The 19,735-nt window shown below is 38.7% G+C and overlaps 3 protein-coding genes across 3 annotated transcripts in view; 2 read left to right on the top strand and 1 right to left on the bottom strand.

Annotated features, from left to right (window-relative positions):
- The window catches only part of LOC145458285 (VPS10 domain-containing receptor SorCS1-like), a 30,003-nt gene extending 25,744 nt beyond the window's left edge, over positions 1–4,259 (bottom strand). Inside the window, exons 1-4 of the mRNA XM_080336615.1 lie at positions 3,834–4,259; positions 2,269–2,339; positions 1,645–1,744; positions 561–722 (exon numbers count right to left, since the gene is read on the bottom strand). Of these exons, the coding sequence (XP_080192741.1) occupies positions 561–722; positions 1,645–1,744; positions 2,269–2,339; positions 3,834–4,112 (612 nt within the window). The 5' untranslated portion in view covers positions 4,113–4,259. The remainder of the gene's footprint in view (positions 1–560; positions 723–1,644; positions 1,745–2,268; positions 2,340–3,833) is intronic.
- LOC145458300 (adenine phosphoribosyltransferase-like) overlaps positions 1–19,735 on the top strand; it is a 171,167-nt gene that overhangs the window by 90,463 nt on the left and 60,969 nt on the right. The window lies entirely within an intron of this gene.
- Positions 9,440–14,130, top strand: LOC145458649 (leukocyte elastase inhibitor-like). The gene is made up of 2 exons (XM_080337085.1): positions 9,440–11,900; positions 13,522–14,130. Exons 1-2 carry the CDS (start codon positions 11,004–11,006, stop codon positions 13,786–13,788), a joined length of 1,164 nt encoding a protein of 387 aa, XP_080193211.1. The 5' UTR covers positions 9,440–11,003; the 3' UTR covers positions 13,789–14,130.

A 19,735-nucleotide genomic window follows, 5' to 3' on the forward strand; every position in this document is an offset into this window, starting at 1 on the left:
CCATTTTACGGCAATAGTACGGTACTGGAATAACACAGCCAACATATCAAGCAAGTGTTCAATGTTTCCGACTTGAATAAAATAAATCTAGACTCGACAAAAATGGACAGGCAAAAATTGACCAGTAATCTTCACAAAAGAACAAGGACGGGCAATCCAGCATACTGGATCTTCAAGGAACAAACAACCCGAGCGCTTTTCCATTCAAAGGTGACCACTGACCATTGTTATTACAGTTGTCACTTATCCTATCACAAATCGTTAGGGTAGACAAACAATTGGGAACTAAATCCCATCACAAGAGAGAACTCACAAGACATAACACAATGCTTTATCACATTCGCATTCCCTTTCCACAAATAAGAGTTGACTGCTCACACGAATTGTTGCTATGCTTCAGTGGGTAGTATAATGAATAATTGTCACAAGCAACAGAATACATATCACTAAAGAAGCTTTGAAATAACAGATATACAAAAAGCAATGAAGTCCGAAAATAAAGCCAGAGCCTTATTGAGACATAAAACACCAAAATATCGCCCTAGCTGTGAAACTCTCACCTCTTTTAATGATTTGTCATAACCAAGGAGCCAGTCGCTTTGTATCGGATGAAAATCAATCTTTTCTACAGAAAAAGGCACGTCCACTTTTCTATACGTCACACCTTCATCAAGCGAGCGCCATATTCTCCTGGACTGGTTGAAGGTATCGACGAAAATGACCTGTTTCAGACATTAGGAGTTCACAAATGTTCGCAACATAAGTCACCGAGATATAAGTGTTGCAATACTCATCTCACGGAGTGATAACAGTTTTACAAAGTGGACTACAATGGTAAGCTAACCAAAACTCTACATTACTGACAAGTGATACACCAAACCCATTACTTTCATTTTCATTGCATAAGATATGGTAAAACCACCGGTTTCATTTACATTCGTTTCATACTTAGTGGGAAACCAAGCTACATTTATAACTCACAGCCCTAATGAACATGTAGCCAAACAATACCAGCACAGTAGGGCTACTACAATTGGTGGGCCACAGTTCGAAAGCAGATCATTTCAATGTTCAAGCGTGATCATATCTGACTCAGTGTTTACTTAGTTTTTATACCGAAACCAAATCCATCATCGTGAATTTGATTTACAGAACAATAAATACATTTTTCTTAATGCTTTTGCTAACACTGCTTTAGCGGATTTTTCCTCTACCATATTACACTTGTATAACTGTAAATTATTTCATGACAGTTAGTTACAAAAGACCTAGGCGAATATTTCAGTGTTGTAATTGGACCTTTGCTAAATATAGTTGAGTGGCTCTATTGTACTGTAATTTGGTAGTCATAGCGTAAATACAAAGTCAATCTCAGAGTCTTACACCTTACTGAATAAACACCAACTTGGGTTACCATGGATTATCAGACCAATTCAATGGAGTGAAGTAAACTAACAGTTCCTCATCCTCGAAATTGACAGTTAAACTCTTTCTCTTATGGGAATGATATCAAGTCAATATAATATCAGATCAGTAATAATCAGTAAGACTAATATACCGATTTGAAAAATTGCAGTCGTGTGCAAAGCAGCCTACATCTAATAGGCTATATTGAAACATATAATACTGATCCCATCAACTTGCCTTTGTTTTATTCATTGGACTGATGAAGTAACTTTTCAATACTGTCTTCGAATCGAATGCGTCCGCCATTCGTCGGTAAGTCTTTCCATAGTTTTCAGACCTGTAGTAAAGCAAAATTGCCAGTCATGTAATAAACGGTTCTATCGACAGGGCTTAAATGTGCAATTGCTCAATCACAAACATGTACCAGTATACATTTATGAAGTTCAATACTTCAGGAATTCGCGTATCACCATACAGTTGAAGATACTTTGAGTGAGGAACAATGTTCTAAAGTAGCACATCGGCCATTATGCTTTTTTATACAGTAAACTTAACTGTTGAAGCTTTTTTAATGATTTGATTGCGTCAACAGATGAATTCCAGAAATGCTTCGGTTTCCAGATACCAGTATAAATCGGGAGTGTGGAAGCGAGGTTTCATGACGGGTCATTTGAAAAGGCCTCATCAACTCATCCTCAAAAATAGCAAGTTGAGGGGAACGTTGTAATATGGAATGATAAATATTACATAAAATTTCGGAAGCCTACCTGGAATACGGCACATAGTCAAATGAACTTACACATTCGCTAGAATAACATATACTGAATTCATTTCTACTTTATGGCGCAGTTTTGCTCTCACCTCCAGAGAGTGCTGACAGTGACTCCACTAGATCCTGCACTTGATTTTTTTCTTGTAAGGATAAAGATAACCTGCAAAAGACCATGTTAATCACACAATTAGCAGGTATAAACAAACATAACAATAGCGACTACATAGCATTGGCGGATGTGGAGTGTGCCAACTCACAATAATAGGAACATCTTTCAACTTTTGTAAATATCTGATTTAATAGTAAACCAGGCAATCAGGAAGTAATATCGGAATATTGAGGAAACAATACTAGTTTAAAGTTTTATATCTTTCCAACCGAATAACTGGTTCCCAATATTCAATAATAATTGTTTTGGTTATGGTTATTGCTGCAAAATATACCAGTTGACAAATCATAACCGTTGCTAAATAATAACTGCTATTAGAATTGCTAACCAACAAGTTAGTTTATTACTAGTACAGTAACCTATAATTCTGTACTTTAAATAATGTGAGATTCAAAAATCAAAGCAAGGTTGATTTACTGTACAAGCACTTTTCTGTCTCAATTCCAATTCCAGCCTTCAGACTGACATTAGAATTGATCCTAGCCATAAGAAAATATTTGTGGGGGCCTATACGTGTCATTTGAACTGCCAAGAGCACATTATCAGCTGCAGGCGATGGTCTCCTATGCACATGACCATCAAGCATGTCCAGATATTGGGTAACATTCCAACATGCTGACTCATAATTTTGTTATTGCTGTGATGAAAAACAGATAGGAGTGCTAAATTCAATCTAAACACATTACACAAAAATCAAGATGCATAATGCCAAAACATGTCAGTTAGCTCTGGCTAGTAATTACTACTGAAATTAATACAAGCAATATGTACCAAATGTCCAATCGGTTAAGAGAAAGCCTTGTGGAATGTCAATAATTTATGATTTAAAATATGTCATTCTCTACTCAACATAAATAACAATAAAACTTAATAAAATCACAGAATTTGCTAACAATTAATATGGAAACAAACCACAATTATGCTTGCAAGGAACGTGATGGATGATTCAATTTTCAAATAAGTGATAGAAAATTGATAATCATATCAGAAGTTGATTGCAATACCTAATGTAATACTGCATAGGTTTGTTAACACAGGATAAAATTCAATACGTAGGATCACATTTCCAAAATAATAGCATTCAATATAAACACAAGGCACACGCATTTCGCACTGTGACATATTAAATCTAAAATTGTGCTTATAGTGCTACGTGGATTCCAAATACCGATTCACCGTAGGCCTATTTGTTAAAAAATTATTTAATTTGACTATGTAATATATATGCTACACATCACAGTAACCTCGGAATTATGTGAATTTCTCTGTGAAATCTCAGATCATTCACCTCAGAATACAGAAATAATTAGTGGCATTCACTACCAGGGTATGCTAATAAATGAGACTTGAAAGCAACAACCATATCAAGGGATTGATTGACACGATTGTGTAATGGTTATAGATTTGGGATTAGTGAATAAGATTTAACTGAGACTGAGACAGAAAATTAATCGAATACACAAACACAATTTACGAATACTTCACCTCGCTGCCATTGCCTGACCAATGTATTAGCGCTTGGTTGTGAGTTGTGTCGTTCTGTAGCTCAAACTCATTAACCACCGGTTGCAATTTCGTAGTCGAAGCTCTCCGAAGTCTTTGATTTAAAATTGATCGCTTTACAACGTTTCCGTAACCAGAGTTCAAATCAATCCACTGGTCCGTGGATCTCTCCATTGTTTCGGTCGAGTGAATCTTACCGCTCGCGTAAAAGACCATGCAGAAAGTCGAAACCAATACACAGATCGACCGTACAATGGCCATGTTCGTCTTTTGGTCGCCACACACGTTGAAAAAGGTTCAGTTCAGTCAAAATTTTATGTTTAAAACCACTGGTGGGCCTTCAGGAGTGCATTTAACTTGCATGTAAGTAAAAGTCCTATTTCTGAATGAAAAATATCAGTCATAATATACAGAAATACTTTTGAATGCAAAAATCAAGCAAAGCCTATTTTCCAATACAGCGCTTGTTACAAAACACGAGTTTATAGGTTCCGATCAGCTGCAGAGCAGTTTGAAAATTATCTTCTCAGCTTATTCAGTCAGACTGCGTGCTATTTCACTGTTGTGATCTGGATTACATCATGAATGGTCTCAGTAACATGATTGCAAAACATGGAATTGCACGGCATCTATGATATAATGAATTGAACAATAATACGGACATTAACTTGAATACAACTAAATAGTATAAAGAAACAAGGTATAGTGGTACTCTACCAGTAGTGCTTAGGTAGGAAAATATGATAATTTGTACCCATTAAAACAAGATGCTGCATTATTTCCACAGTCAATTGATAGCGATTCATACTACAGTCAAGGCGATGTGATTAATACCTAATCCATAACACATAGCCACCAATACAGGATGCAGGAGCATATTATTTTTACTCATTTCTGACTCACTAATACCAACAGCATGGCTATGCTTGAAGCCCATGATCATGGTAATAATTCTAGATTTTATTTCATAGCCCTAGGCTTCAGAATAAATAAATAACCATGCAAGAGATCAGACTACTCGGATATGAGCAAAGTTTGGTAAATCCTACCAGTTATTATATAAAAATGTGGTGCGCATGCTTCAGAGATAATATACTTCAGGAGATGCTTTGAGATGTGAATATTGAGACAAATACCACATTGATATCTTTGTTAATGAATATAGATAGCACACTAAATGCCATTTTCTATAACACTTTCATTTAAACAAAATTCCCTAACATGCAGTCTGAAAAAACATTTACAGAATTAAAAATTCTCTCCACTTATCTGATTTTGAAACAAAATACAAGGCCTATTCTTGAAGTTCTAATGAGATCCGATAGGGTCATTTGCAAGGTTCCTTGGTCATTTGCAAGGTAAATCCTTGGTCATTTGCAAGGTTTCTTGGTCATTAGGGTTGTTCAAAAAAAACTTTTTTTTCCAAATCTCACTCGCCTTATGACTAAATCGTCAGGTTGTCCAAGAAAACGATGCACACCAAATTTGACTCAATTCCAACAAGTCAAGGCCGTGCAATCTTGAATTGAAATTTTTAATTTATTAATGAAAATTAAAAAAAAAAATTCTCAAATTTTTCTGTCAACCCCATGAAATTGTTGAGCTGTCTTCAAAGACGACGCAAAACAAATTTGAGTCAATTCCGACTTGTAGAAGCGGAGTTATTCGCGTTATTCGTTGATAATTGTCGGATTATCCTTGATCCGGGGATTATCAACGAAAAACTCAAAATAGTTTTTGAACAACCCTATTGGTCATTTGCAAGGTACGAGCACCAACCCTTCTCATGAGATCAGCACTAGTGGGCTAGCATAAATTTAAGTGTATGTCAAATACTGTTAGAGCTAAAACCAATAACTTATGAAAATATTGACATTGTTTATTTCTATATCTATATAAATATTCAGCATTAGGCTGTTGAATGTAAATAAAGGTACACAATTTGGTACACCACCTATAAGAATATCATATACAATTAAACTGACATAATAGCCTACATACTGGTACAATGGCCATTGCTGACTATATACCTATTAGGTCAAATATCACCCTAATCACAAAATAATGATAATTAGTTAAGAACATATGCCGCAGAGTACAATCCAAGCAGTGTGGTCACTAAAACACAACCATAACAGGTTACCACATTAGGCAGGAATAGTCTATGTTTGATTGAGTAAAATGGTATAGGAAGAGCTAGAACAGCATTCATTGACATTCTCATCATCTGCAATTCTCTTGTATTAATGGCGTTGGCCAGCAAGCCTTGTTTGTTTTTATTCAAGCAATGGTATTCATCATACGCAATCAATAGCGTAATAGCCAATGTGTACGAACATTTCATATGGCTTCAAAACAAAATATTTGAAACTGTTCATCTGCTTTGATCAGCATATGAAAATATGAAGTCATAAATATCAAATGACTAAACTCTCTGTTGCAGGAATATGTGCCTTCGTTTGATTTTTCCATTTCAAATGAGACGGGTTTTGAGTAAATTGGTTTGTTATTGAATGTGGACATCAAACAGAATTCCACTAAATATCCGGAGTGGAATTGGTGGCAACGTCACGCGCGACTTTTAGCTTCATTACCTAATTATTTCATGTAAGAAACCCTTCTGTCACGCGCAACTCATTGCCGAAAACAACCACTGTTTCCAGTCTGGCTAAATATACGGTTTTTCACACAAATTTTTTTACAGGTGATTCGTTTTTACATTCATGATTTCGTCACTTCAAAAAACCAAAGCAAAGAATAAAGAAACGACCTGACGATTTTATCAACTACATGGCTATGGCAACCGTGACCCTTGACGCAGCACGCAGGGATGTCTAGACAGTGCAGTGTGAGTGTCTAGATATCCCTGCCTTAATGGCTTGGCCCGCCTTGAGATAACGATTCCCCTCATTCCGGTAGCACAACCCATGATAAAAACGTGGGTTATTAGATGCATGCACGCTGCACGCAAAATGCCGATATAAAAGAGGTAAACAATTAGGAATGAGTTGACACTTGTGGAAAATCCCTTCCGCAAAAGCCGTTATGAAAGAGTAGCGATGTGCAACATTCTTGTACAGCATAGTAATGCTACCACGACTGACACTTTCAATATCGTACAGCCAAGATGTTGACGTCCATCGCGACCCGAAAATTGCAATTTGGAATTTGCAAACCAAACCAACCTTCAATTAACTACGTATTGTTCTTGTTCCGAAACTGACTTTATCACGTGATTGATACGGTCGGATGGGCGCCCCCTCTGCGCGCTCTTCACACTTCCAGGCAGGGGCACGGCACGTCGTATTTGAATCTCTGTTTATGTGTTTGATGAAGTACGCGTGGTCTTCGAGTTTATAAATAACGCAAGCATGAATGTAATCTTGGAAGTGTCCTACTATAAAATGTAACATTCTATAGTCCTACACTGGTATGGACAGTGGACAGTGGACACAACTAACTCGCACGGCTGACTGTGATCGGGTCGCAACATTTTCTCCATCCGACCAATGCTATCTAGATCATTGATCTGACCAAGGGAAATTGCGACAACATTTGGGCACATTTCCTGAGGTCACAATTTGATGAAATCGGTAGGTATCAATCGAAATACAGCCAGAGGTGGTCAAAGTAGTCCAGAAAGCTACTCAAGTAGAAGTAGAAGTAGCGGCGAAAAAATTACCTACTCAAGTACGAGTAGAAGTACTTTTACCGTAAGCCACCTAAAACTACTTGAAGTAGAAGTAGAATTGACTGACATTAACTCTATTCAAGTAAGTGAGTAGTTGGAAAACAATCTGAATTCATTTACATGGACTGTCAATCTCAAGTTTTCAAATTTGATTCAATTCCAACCAATGGAAGTGGAGTTATTGCTGTCGGAAAATTTTGATTGGAATAAATAGTATTTACGGTGAGCACAGCTATAATAAATAAACAAAGAATCGGTCAAGTTGATTAAATAGCTTCCAACAAACGACCAACGAAATAATCTTGGGCCCCTTCTAGCTCATCCAATTGGGGGTTTGGGTGCGGCAGTTACGAATCTGGTAGATCATATGCTAAAACTTATCAGTATTTTATGATGGTCTGCTGCTCCCTTCGCTTCGCGAAACACAATGATCGAATTCCCGCATACACTGTGTGATTAGGATTTTAGTTCCACTATTGAGAGGAATGGTATAATCATTCTGGGCCAGCTTCAAACAATTCATTGGTGAATGGGGTACTACAGAGAAGTGGAGAAAGATTTTCTTATTATGCATGCTGTACAATGTACATTGTATGTCACGTACTGAACCAACTCAAGTTGCGATGTCGAAATATTCAATCCAGTGATACTATCAATTCATGTGAATCTTACATTATGTAGGCTACATTGATTTCCAGGCATGACGTTTTAAACAGACTCCAAATATTAATGCGCTTCGCTGAATCCTCAATCCATTACTATTCGTGGCGGTGGTGCAGTAAACCTTCACCAGAAGTAGCTAATAATTAGCAATTATGGCCATTTTTAACCTGCAATGATAAAGCTCTGCCTAAGTACAGTAAATGTATACATCAATTACTCTTCATTCCGAGTTTATTGCACTCCCCATTCAACGGCATACGACATTATGACCCTGCCGGAATACTTGGTTACTTCAGGATTACATTCCAGGTATCATATACGCAAAATTATCTTAGTTGCTGTTAGCCATAGGTAGTCATAGCCAGTGGAAAAAGCCGCCGTTTCAGCCTCTCATTTTCGACTTGTACATAGTGACTCCATACGTACCACTACATCTCATCAGAGTCGGATGTAAAGCTTTATATAGCCTACGTATAATCAATTAATATGAATTAATTTTTAGCGATTAACACAACAAATATTACTAAACTAACAATATTTCTAAAATTTTCCGAATAGCTCTGTGGCCCACCTCAAATGCTCTTGTGGCCCACCAGTGGGCCATGGCCCACCCTTTGAGAACCAGTGATGAGCATCGGAGCGGAGTCGGAGTGGATTCGGATCGGAGTTTTGCCGATTCTGTGACAGTCGGAGAGGAGTCGGAGTTTACTACAGATATTTTTTCGGAGAATTTTGGAGTATTGTAACTTTTGTCTCCGATATCTTTGGATAGCTCTGACCAGAATACACTATTGATTATGATTACAAACCAAAACACAGACAGTTGACTCCTTGTAAAGTTGTAATATGACGGGTAACATGCAAAAATGATTGCCAAGTGCATAAAAATCAGCCATCTGCACTGCGATTGGGGACTGGAGAGTAAGCAATACTATGAGGCCAACAATATTATCACATGTACCATGTTGTAACATGTGTACCATGTACCATGCTTGCCACTGTTTCGGATACTTGACGAGATTCACCGGAGTATCTCGGAGTCTGGGATTGAGCTCTTCGGAGTCGGAGGGAGTTTTCCTCAGACACTAAAGTTGTCGGAGGGATTCGGAGTCCCGAAAAGCACTATCCGCTCATCACTGTTGAGAACCCCTGCTCTATACAGTTCTTTTGTAGTATTTTCAGGAAAAATTGAAATTAGAATTATAGAGTATGAAGAGATGTCGTAGGGGGAAATCAGATTACCAACATCTCGCTCAATCGAGTCTAATCAGACAACTTGAATTATCTAGTAGTCCAAATCTGAATATTTTATGACAACAAATCATTACACATATTAATATTCACATTGACATTGCACATCTTACACCACACTGCTGGAGGGAGTTAGCGCAGTTGGTAAATCCACCCTAACCAGCACGGGAGAATGCGGTAGTGACTATACGGCAACGTTTTGTCATTTCGTCGTCGAGAAGCGCATACTGGCCGTCTCAAGCGCTCAATAATGGGAGCTGTAACACTCGGGTTGCATTTAAAACAAAAATCAATTTAAAACAAGCATGTTTAAAACAAGGCCCTAATTTAAAACATGTTTTTATTGTGTGTTTTTAAATGCAACGAATGTTCAATTGTGACGTCATAGTGGATTGACATTGACAATTGCAAATATAGGGTAAATATAGCTCCTTGGACGAAGTTGTTATGTTCGTGCATTCTATACGTTGGTAACGTTTGTCTCTTATTTTTCTAGGATAGGGGTTCTCAGCCCTTTCTTGGCCGTGGCCCATTTTCCGGTTTGAAAATGTGTTGTTGCCTCTTATCTTAGAGTCATAATTCTGTTCAATGCGTGGTAATCGATATAGCGCCGATATGCCTATTTCTCTAAAATATGCGCATTTTTTACTTACTGATGATAATCTAATTAAATCTAGACCACCCGGGACATGAAATCGCGCGAAGCGCGACAAGAATTTTCAAGTGGAATAAATATCCTCCAACAAACGACCAACGAAATAATCTTGGGCCCCTTCGAGCTTGGGGTTGGGTGCGGCAGTTACGGCCCTGGTAGATCATAGGCTAAATCTCCGGAGTATATTATGATCGTCCGCTGCTCCATTCGCGTCGCGAAACACACTGTGTGATTGGGACTTAAGTTCCACTATTGTAGGGAATAATATAATCATTCTGGGCCAGCTTCGAACAATTCATTGGTGGATGGAGTACTGCAGAGAAGTGTAAAAAGCCGCCGTTTCCCCCTAACGTTTCGACTTATGCATGCTGACTCCATACGTGCCACTATACGTCTCATCAGAGTTAGATGAAAAGCTTTATGTAGCTTTGTGGCCCACCTCAAAATGCTCCTGTGGCCCACCATTTGAGAACCCCTGGTCTAGGATTAGTAATTACCGCCAATCATTATTTCCTCGTGTGTCGTGTTTATATTTATACCCTTGTGTTCTGTTCTCTAGCGGCTTTCGTTTAACTGCCCTATGGATCGTGTCACCTGTCTTAAGTTATTCTGTCGTATAATATACTCATTTCATATTGCAACCTCATCGTATGAGTTATTGTTCAATCAAGATCAAGAACATAACAGAAATATCTGTACTATTAATGTTGAACCGAATATTTTGAGGGTTCCAACCTTCCCATATCGATATACGCCGGCTATATCGGGTGGTAATAGTCCGTATCGAAAAATCCGCTACCTCGGCCGTACAATCCTGCTAGATCAATTGCAACATAATTAAGAGGCCTTCGTTTGATTGCAGCACGATAAGTGACACCAGGAACGATACGATATGTCACTTAACATATTTGCATTCAATCTCTTCAAACATCTCTCTACCGGAGAGCCGGGGAGCAACACCTTGTGCTCGCCCTATATCGTTTCATCGGCCATATCTATGCTTCTTCTCGGAGCTGACGGTGACACCAAGCTTGAGCTGGAAAAGGCACTCTCTGTAAATGGCAGCGCAGAATTCCATCAAGAAGCTGCGTTTATACAAGATGCCTTGGCTGGCGATTCAGTTGTTGAGACTCTGAAAATCGCCAATAAAATATTTTTGGGGCAATCATTCCCTGTTAACAATACATTCAAGAATGAGCTCGCCAAATTTTATAAAGCTAGCTGCGCCTTGGAAGACTTCAAATCTAAGCCAGAAACATCACGACAGAATATCAACAGATGGGTGGCTGAGATGACGCAGGAAAAGATACAGGAACTGATGCCTCCGAATTCCATCAGCTCTGACACGCGCCTCGTGCTGGCAAACGCCGTTCACTTCAAAGGAAAATGGCAATCTCAGTTCGATAAAGCAAAAACCAGCACTCGACAGAATTTTCATACCGATAAAGATAAGATTGTTAAGGTTGATATGATGCGGAAAAAGGCGACATACCCTTTCGCTGTTGATGCGGGACAAAACATGATGATGTTAGAAATGTCTTATCAGAACTCGCCGATTTCAATGGTGATAATCCTTTCGACGGGAGATTTGGCAGAGATGGAAAAGTCATTGGATACTTCGAAGTTCGCAGCACGTTACACGTCATTGTTCCGGAGGGAAGTGAACGTGGCTGTGCCAAAATTCAAGTTGGAATTCGAGAAGGATTTGTGCAACGCATTCCACAGAATGGGAGCTGGTGCTATGCTATGTCTTCTAAAGCTAACTTTCGCGGTATCTCTGGTATACTTTGTATTTATGTTAACCACTTAGTCAAGAGCGCAGCTTGAAAAATATTTTGAGATAGGCGAAATTCCCAAGACTCGATCCTCGTCACTTCGTTTTCTTATAGTAAGATGAGATCCAGCAGACAGAATATGTAGGCTATGTAAATTTGGCGTAGATTCAGTACCGAGAAAACCACTACCGAGAATGCTATTAGCGAGAATGGAGTGTGGAAATCACCGAGAATGAATATTACCGAGAATGGACACCACGGAGAATGAACATTATAGAGAATGGACCCCACCGAGAATGGAAATTACCGAGGATGCAATGTATGCAATGCAGGCATGTTATGCATATGTACAGGTCGTGTGTATAGCTATAGCTATTTAATCTGGTCAGTATGGCAACCATAGGCATTATGTGACCCCGTGACGTATAGTTAGTTACATGCTGGGTGTTGTTTGTTCTCTTTATTCATGTTATTATCAGTGGCGAGTAAGGTAGTAACACCAATGAATTCATCTTCGATTGGGCATTTCTATTCCAGGGTCCGTAGACCCTTCGGGGTACGAAGCACCACATCAGGGGGTACGAGATGCATTGTGGAATTAGGCCTATATGCTGTGGAATATCTTCTTTGCCAATTTATGCGACTGGGAAATAATATTCGCGCTACGCTCGAATTTTTGTGAATGGACTTTCTGATTTTAATATAGGTACCATCAGAAATTGTGTTAAAAATGAACAGGGCCTACGAGAAATCTTATTAGAAGCACGAGAGGGAGGTACGATCGCTTAAGTTAAGAAACAATGCTATTGCTGTGGCTCAATAATGAATATATTTAAGTTGTTATCGACATGTTCCAATAATAATCGAACGCAAAGTATAACGCTGATTTAATTTGACTTTGGCAATGACAGCAGCAATAGCCTATACTTATCACGACTGTATTAAAATCCGGATTAGGCTACACCGCTCAAATGCTCCGATATCAGATCAATCTTCATTAGATTTTAAAATATTCTTCATGAAATTGTGGTAAGTCAAAGGTTCACTAGCTGCAATATTATAACCCCACAGTTTGACAATGTCGTGACGCATCCTCTCGCATGATGTCTATAACTCATTATTTTAACGAATTATGCCCGGCACAAAAACAATTTTATTCAAATATTGAAAATGTGTTTTTTTCGTGTCAAGCGTGATTAGTACAATAGTAAATTACATTTTCACGATGATTTTGGAAGGCCTGTCTGCAAGCTCCCGTCAAATAAGGCCTACTTGAAAATTATACATTGAATATCCCTATCATATTGATGCTGCGGCCCGCGGCGCATCAAATACTAGGAAATTGGCCCGCGAGCACATTTGAGTTTGAGACCTCTGCCATAGAGCGAGTACGGAGGTTTACCGCTCGTAAGTCTATGATTATAAATATTTTAGCTAAATCAGCGTGTATCAGACAAAATCAGGACTATCCCGACTTAGTGCAGCTACCTGCATAAAATGTGAATTCTGGACTTCCGAATTTCAATACGAAATATTGCATCGACCATTGTGGTCGCATAAGACACATTTTCGAATTTTTATACGCTTGATAAAAATGATGTGTCTCTCTTTTGTTACCATCCCAACCTCTAACCAACAAACACTTTTTCAGACACGACGGACCTGTTCGTCACTGCTATTTTTCATAAGGCCTTAATAGTAGTCGATGAGGAAGGAACAGAAGCCGCAGCGGCTACTGGGATTTGTATGACCGCTAGTTCAACGCCCCCTCCTGCTGACTTCATATGCAACAAGCCTTTCCTATTCTTTCTGTATCACAAACCAACACAAGTGATACTGTTTACCGGCAGAATGTTAAATCAATCTGCACTAAAATGTGAAGGTGAAGCCTCACATTTATGAACCATTTAGTATCTGAAAGGGAACAGTTGAAGTCACACTGTTTTGCAATAAATATTCATTATCATGTTTTCTGTTTGTGTGGAAATTTTATTTTATTGGGGTTTCTCTTTTAAGACTTTGTTGATGCACAGTTCATTCGTGCACCAATAATCTATGCATTAGATGTCTAGTTCAAGGCTGTTCAACCGGGTGCATCGTGCACCCCAGGGTGCACCGTAATTTTAAAGGGTGTAACACTCGGATGGGTGTACTGAGATGTACCAGATCCGCATTATACAATGGACCGATGACTATCACCATAAATATGCAAGTTAATGCTTAAGAGCAGGTTGACCAGGTGTGCAATATCGTACAATGTCCATATCAACTGTACGCAAACGAAGTTTGTAAATTACATACATTTTGTGATGTCGTAAGCAAATGTTTTTCATCATTTAATCGTTAGTAGCGCTGGGCATAATGATTCGACTACTCGAATTTGAATCGAGAATTAATTTTAATGATTCGAGTCGAATAGTAAAAGACGATTTTTTCGAGTACTGAAATTATACGCTCCTCGCCATTGCTCGTTATTTTATCAACGAGAATTATTGTTTAGGTACTACTTTCCACTGTGGAGGCCTTAAAACCGTGATTGGCCTATCGCAGCATACCAAATATATTGTACAAAGCCACGGACGTTACTGGAAATAACACATTTACGAAGTTATGATCATCCCACAACATTGTCACGAAGTGCAACGAAATCGGTATGGTCGAAAAAATACCAAAGTATCGTTAATGTAATGCATAACAGGTATTTTAGTCTTTGTGGTGGCATAAAATCTGCATATTTAAACTTGGACATATTGTATTCTGCTATGACGTCACAATGTGTGATACTCGATTACTCGGATCGAAGCATAATACGTGATTCAGAATCGAATCACTCAGGTGCACGAATTTGCCCAGCCCCAATCGTTTGAAATGAAATTATTGGTTCACTTTGGAGTAAAACGGGGTAGAGTTAACATGTATTCAGCTTGCGAGATCTGTCTACAATGATTCCCGAATAAATCGCCATGATAGCATTTTGACTTTGTAGGCCTACTTCTTGTGAGATGCTTATTGATAGCGCAGTGCACAGGCTTGGAGGGGCGTAGCCAGGAGGCTACGGGGGTTGGGTTTGAGAACCAATGTGTTAGATTGGTGATCCCGTAACCTCGAGCCCTGATTGGTATTCAGAATTTCCTGTTGCAGCGCGCAGCGGACGTACGGCCGCATGCATCCGTAAAACAATAATTATATACGATACGACCGTCTACACAAAATTAATTAAGCGTGTGTTGGCTGCCGTCAATACGTAATTTGAAGTACGAATTGGTTCCGAAATCTTTGAGAGATATTAATTCAACTGAAAAAATTTCTTCACGTTTAGCGTGATTCAGGGTGACTTGGATTTTCGTTTTTTAACATATCAGTATGCTTGCAATCTGAGCCCCAACGTACAAATGCAGAGGAAAATTATGTGCCTCCTAAAGAAATACCAAGAGCACTGGTCTAGTTAGTTCTGTATTGGGTCGATTTTGGTTTTTATGATTCCACGAAAATTTGGGGTTCCGCGAAGGCTTGCAGCTTATAGCGTAAGTGTTGGGCGGGTTAATAGCCTAAAGCTTAAGAACCCCTTGACTAAATCAAATGATGGACGATAGGCTATAACGGTACTATATAGGTAGCTCGAAGAAAGCCCAAGCGGGAACATTTCCGTTTATAACTACAATCATGCTTGATACTGTATGTAGCACGGAATGGACATCTGTATATTTAACTAACTTACTTCGACTTTAACAGTTGTTTTGAAAAAGCTATAGTTTTGAAAGGAGTATGCATCACTTGTACGAGTGAAATTGTTGTACGAGCCGCGTGGAATATCCAGCACTGTAACTGCTAAATACATTGTCGACTATTGTACCTATTTGCAGTGTTATTATTATGGCGATTTATTTTTACCTAAAAAACGGAAGATTTTGACCTAAAAAATCAAAATTTTAACATTTTTTGACATTGAAAAACTTAATTTTGACCAAATTTTGACACGTATGTAAATTAGGTGTTTTCTCACATAATGCTAGAATTGTACTACATATCTTCATTTATGGTTGGAACTGTCTGTCCTTACGAAGTAGTTTGGCCTCAAAAACGTTTTTGACTTGAAAACTGACAAATTTTTACATGAAAAATCTGGCCCTATGAAGAATTCCAGTAGTTACATCACGCATTATGAAAGAAATAATTAAAATTTGTTGAAGTACAACGGAAGATACTTTCCTACATTCTCGGGTAAAAATTGTCTGTCCTTATACTAAGTAGCTTGCCAAGAACGGAGAAAGAACGTTCAACAGCAGCAGTTGTTGGCTGGCAACACTGAAGTTGTGCGTACACTGCTGGTTTTTGTTTGTTTGTTTTATTGAAAGTTTATTAAAACAATTGGAATCAACACGTGGGTCATTTGGGCCCGCACGGTTATTTCATAAGTTGGTGTCTTTTGAGGTCTTTTTTCCGCTTTCTTGAGTACTTTTTCTGGTCTCTGCTGCCATCTCTCTTGAGTTCGGCTCACTCTTCTTTCTGGACTTTTACAGCGGGATCGGCGATGAGGAGCCCGGATAAACGTCCGACACATGCAAACATAGCAGAGCCGAGACTCGAACACACTGCTGGTGACACACCGTGTTGCTTCATTCTAACGATGTTGTCTACATCACAATTTTTCATCATGCGCTTCTTGATATAAGAACCAATGTCCACGCAGTCTTGCTTCAGTTAGGACATTGCGGTGCGTTGAGCATAACGCCATGTCAACCTATTTGTTTCATTAGACCGTTTATGATTCACAATGAGCATACAATGGGCCGTCTACAACGGTAGACTTATAAAGTAAAGTTACAAGCTGTGAAACGTCAGATGATAAGTTCACCGACAGTGCAAACATCTACGATACAAACGAAATACAGGCTGCAAATTTTTTTTGACTTTGCCAACAATATTGACATTTTTTGACCTAACGCTACAATTTTCACAAAATTTTGTCTTATTTTGAAATGTCGAAAAAATCGCCCTAGTTATTATCCATTTTGCGTTGCCAAGAAGATACATCTAGAAATTTCGAAAGTTGCCACTTCCTGCTAAAAATATGGCGTCTACCCACTAAATTTATGTTTTACCACTACTTATATACTTTACTCATGCTAGCTTGTCTTGTAAGCTGCTACTTCAGCTTGTCATTGAGTACAGAAATTTACTGTGTTGGTTAGCAACGGTAATTATTTTGACCGAGAGTTGAACATGCTGTTCGTCAACATACGGCCCGCGACGTGATTTTGTGCGACCCGCAGACAGTTTCCGCTCGTACATAATAATGTGGCCCGCGCGGCCACAGTCTACCGCAATCCTCTGCTAGGGCACCAGAAGTTCTTTTTAACACCAGCTATTCTCAATTCCGGTAATCTTACTTTTATGATTTGGAAAAAGTGTCCTCCTTTACCAGGGTTGTAATGACTCGAGTCATGACTCGACTCGAGTCAGACTCGAGTCACGATTTTTTTATGACTCGACTTGACTCGAGTCATTTTCTTGAAATGGGAAAATGACTCGACTCGACTCGAGTCAATATTTGAATTGACTCGACTTGTACTCGAGTCATTACGCATGACTCGACCCAAGTCATTGACTCGGCTTATTTTATATGACTTGAAGATGAAGAAATTTGCGAATCGTAATGGCTAGATCAACGCATCCGAAGAATTCTGCCGACATCGCTATTTGTCACCACTGCTTTCGTTGCACTTGTCTGATATCAGATATGCCACCGTAAAAACAACAGAAAATGATACATAGTAGCGATAATGCATTGTACAAAATCGTCCAGTGATGAAGAGGTAATAGATCCTCCGCAATTAAAGTACTCAAGACTTTTCAATTATACAAGCAAACAATTGAAGCAAAGTTCAATTAGAGCCAATGAAATGACTCAGATGGTCAAGAGACTGATAAGCTCATGTGTAGATTTGAAGGCGATGATTCTTTGCATTTTTGGGCGACTAGAAAGAATGAGTATTCAATGCTCTTCAGTGTGGTTCAAAAATGCTTGTCAATTCCTGCATCTAGTGCACTAGTGGAACGTGTATTCAGTAGATGTGGATTCATTCTACGGCCATGCCGCTTTAACATATCTGAGGATCTCCTTTCCACATTAGTATTTTTGAGGTGTAACTCATTGATTTGATCTGATGTCTGTGAAAACACACAATGCCCCTCGTCCATTTGACGTTTTGTTAGGGATGTGCATTGTGCACGTGAGTATAATAATGAATGGCTAATGTTGTGTGATGTTTGTACAATATGGCTGTTCTAAAATAACTTCTTTTTTATTTTACTGGGTGGTTACTTGATAAAATTGTTATGTTGCATAAAAGGAACACTGAATCTGGCTTAATTTGAAAAAAGTGGAATCAATGATGTGAGAGGAGAATATTTTGGATTTGAAAGTAAATGGAGTATTTTAGTGAGAAATTCTTTCATATAATGTAATTACATAGTAGTAAGCCGACTATTTTTTCATATCCAAAACATTCTACTCTAATAACTTCACTTTTTCTAGTTGGAATTGAGTCAAATTTGCTATGAATCATATTTTTACACAATGTAACAATATCAAGAGATAGCCGGTAAAATTCTAAAATCTCTATTTGTAAGTAGTTTAAAATTTTCTTTCATGGCATTGCTTTCTACTGGTTGGAATTGAGCCAAATTTGATTTTTTAGGCAATCTAGCAATTTTAAGAAGTAGCCGGAAAATTTGAAAAAATGTTTTTGAACAGCCCCATTGTACAATTATTTATCCAATGCTGTAACTGCGATGTAGTCTGTAATGCAATTGGGAAAACCTTTAGTATAATCAAAAGGTATCTGTTCTGTTGTCACTGCACACGGCACATAGTTGCATGCACGCTTTTACAGCGTGCTGGCCTGTTGTAAATACCTCTACATAAACATGCATCTATTGATTCTCTGTCAACTAGTATCTTGACGTGAATTTGTTGGTTCTCTATCAGATAGTATGTAGACGTGAATTCGTTGGTTCTCTATCAGCTATTCGTGAGCTATCGTCGATGTGCTTATAATAAAAACTGAATGCTGGTATTGGTGATGTATCATCTGACAAGAGAGATTTTTGATTTTAAGTTCTAAGATTAGTAAAGTTATATTTAGCATCGGTAAATGAGGCCAGGACCTGTCCGTTATCCGCCTAAATAAACACGTGCTAAGACTCTGATAGGGACAAAATGAGCATGTTTCGCAAACAAGGAATTCGATATCACCCAAGCAGGATTGAAAACATGAGTTGAACATGACTTCAATACTGTGACTTGGACTCGACTCGAGTCATAACACCATGACTCGGACTTGACCCTTTAAACGGTGACTTGGACTCGGACTCGAGTCTGTGATGAATTGAAAATGACTCGACTCGACTCGAGTCAAAACCACAAAAGTATGATTGACTCGTGACTCGGAACCATGTGACTTGGTTACAACCCTGTCCTTTACCGCCGATTCCAAAATATGATAACCCTACAGTTAGGGCAGTTGCTAAATCCGCCCTAATCAGTACGGGAGACAGTGGTAAGTTGGCCAAATAGTACCGGACGGTATGGTTTTGTCCTATCATCAGCGAGTAGTGGATCCTCGCTGCTCACGCGCTAAATAATGGGAGCTGTAACACAGACCTAATCTGGTATGCTATATGCCGACTTCGATGGAACTTGTCACGGAGTTATATGAAAACATCAAGATATAACATACTAAAATCAGTCACCAATCTCTGTATAGAATACTCTCAAAATCAACACGTACAAGCAAAGACTATTGCTTATGCAATTTAGTTTGGAGAAGGAGAACGTATTTGCTCT

This window comes from Botryllus schlosseri, chromosome 16 (genome assembly GCF_051294905.1).
Source record: "Botryllus schlosseri isolate E-star chromosome 16, Bs_hap1, whole genome shotgun sequence".
Classification (NCBI taxonomy): Eukaryota; Metazoa; Chordata; class Ascidiacea; order Stolidobranchia; family Styelidae; genus Botryllus; species Botryllus schlosseri.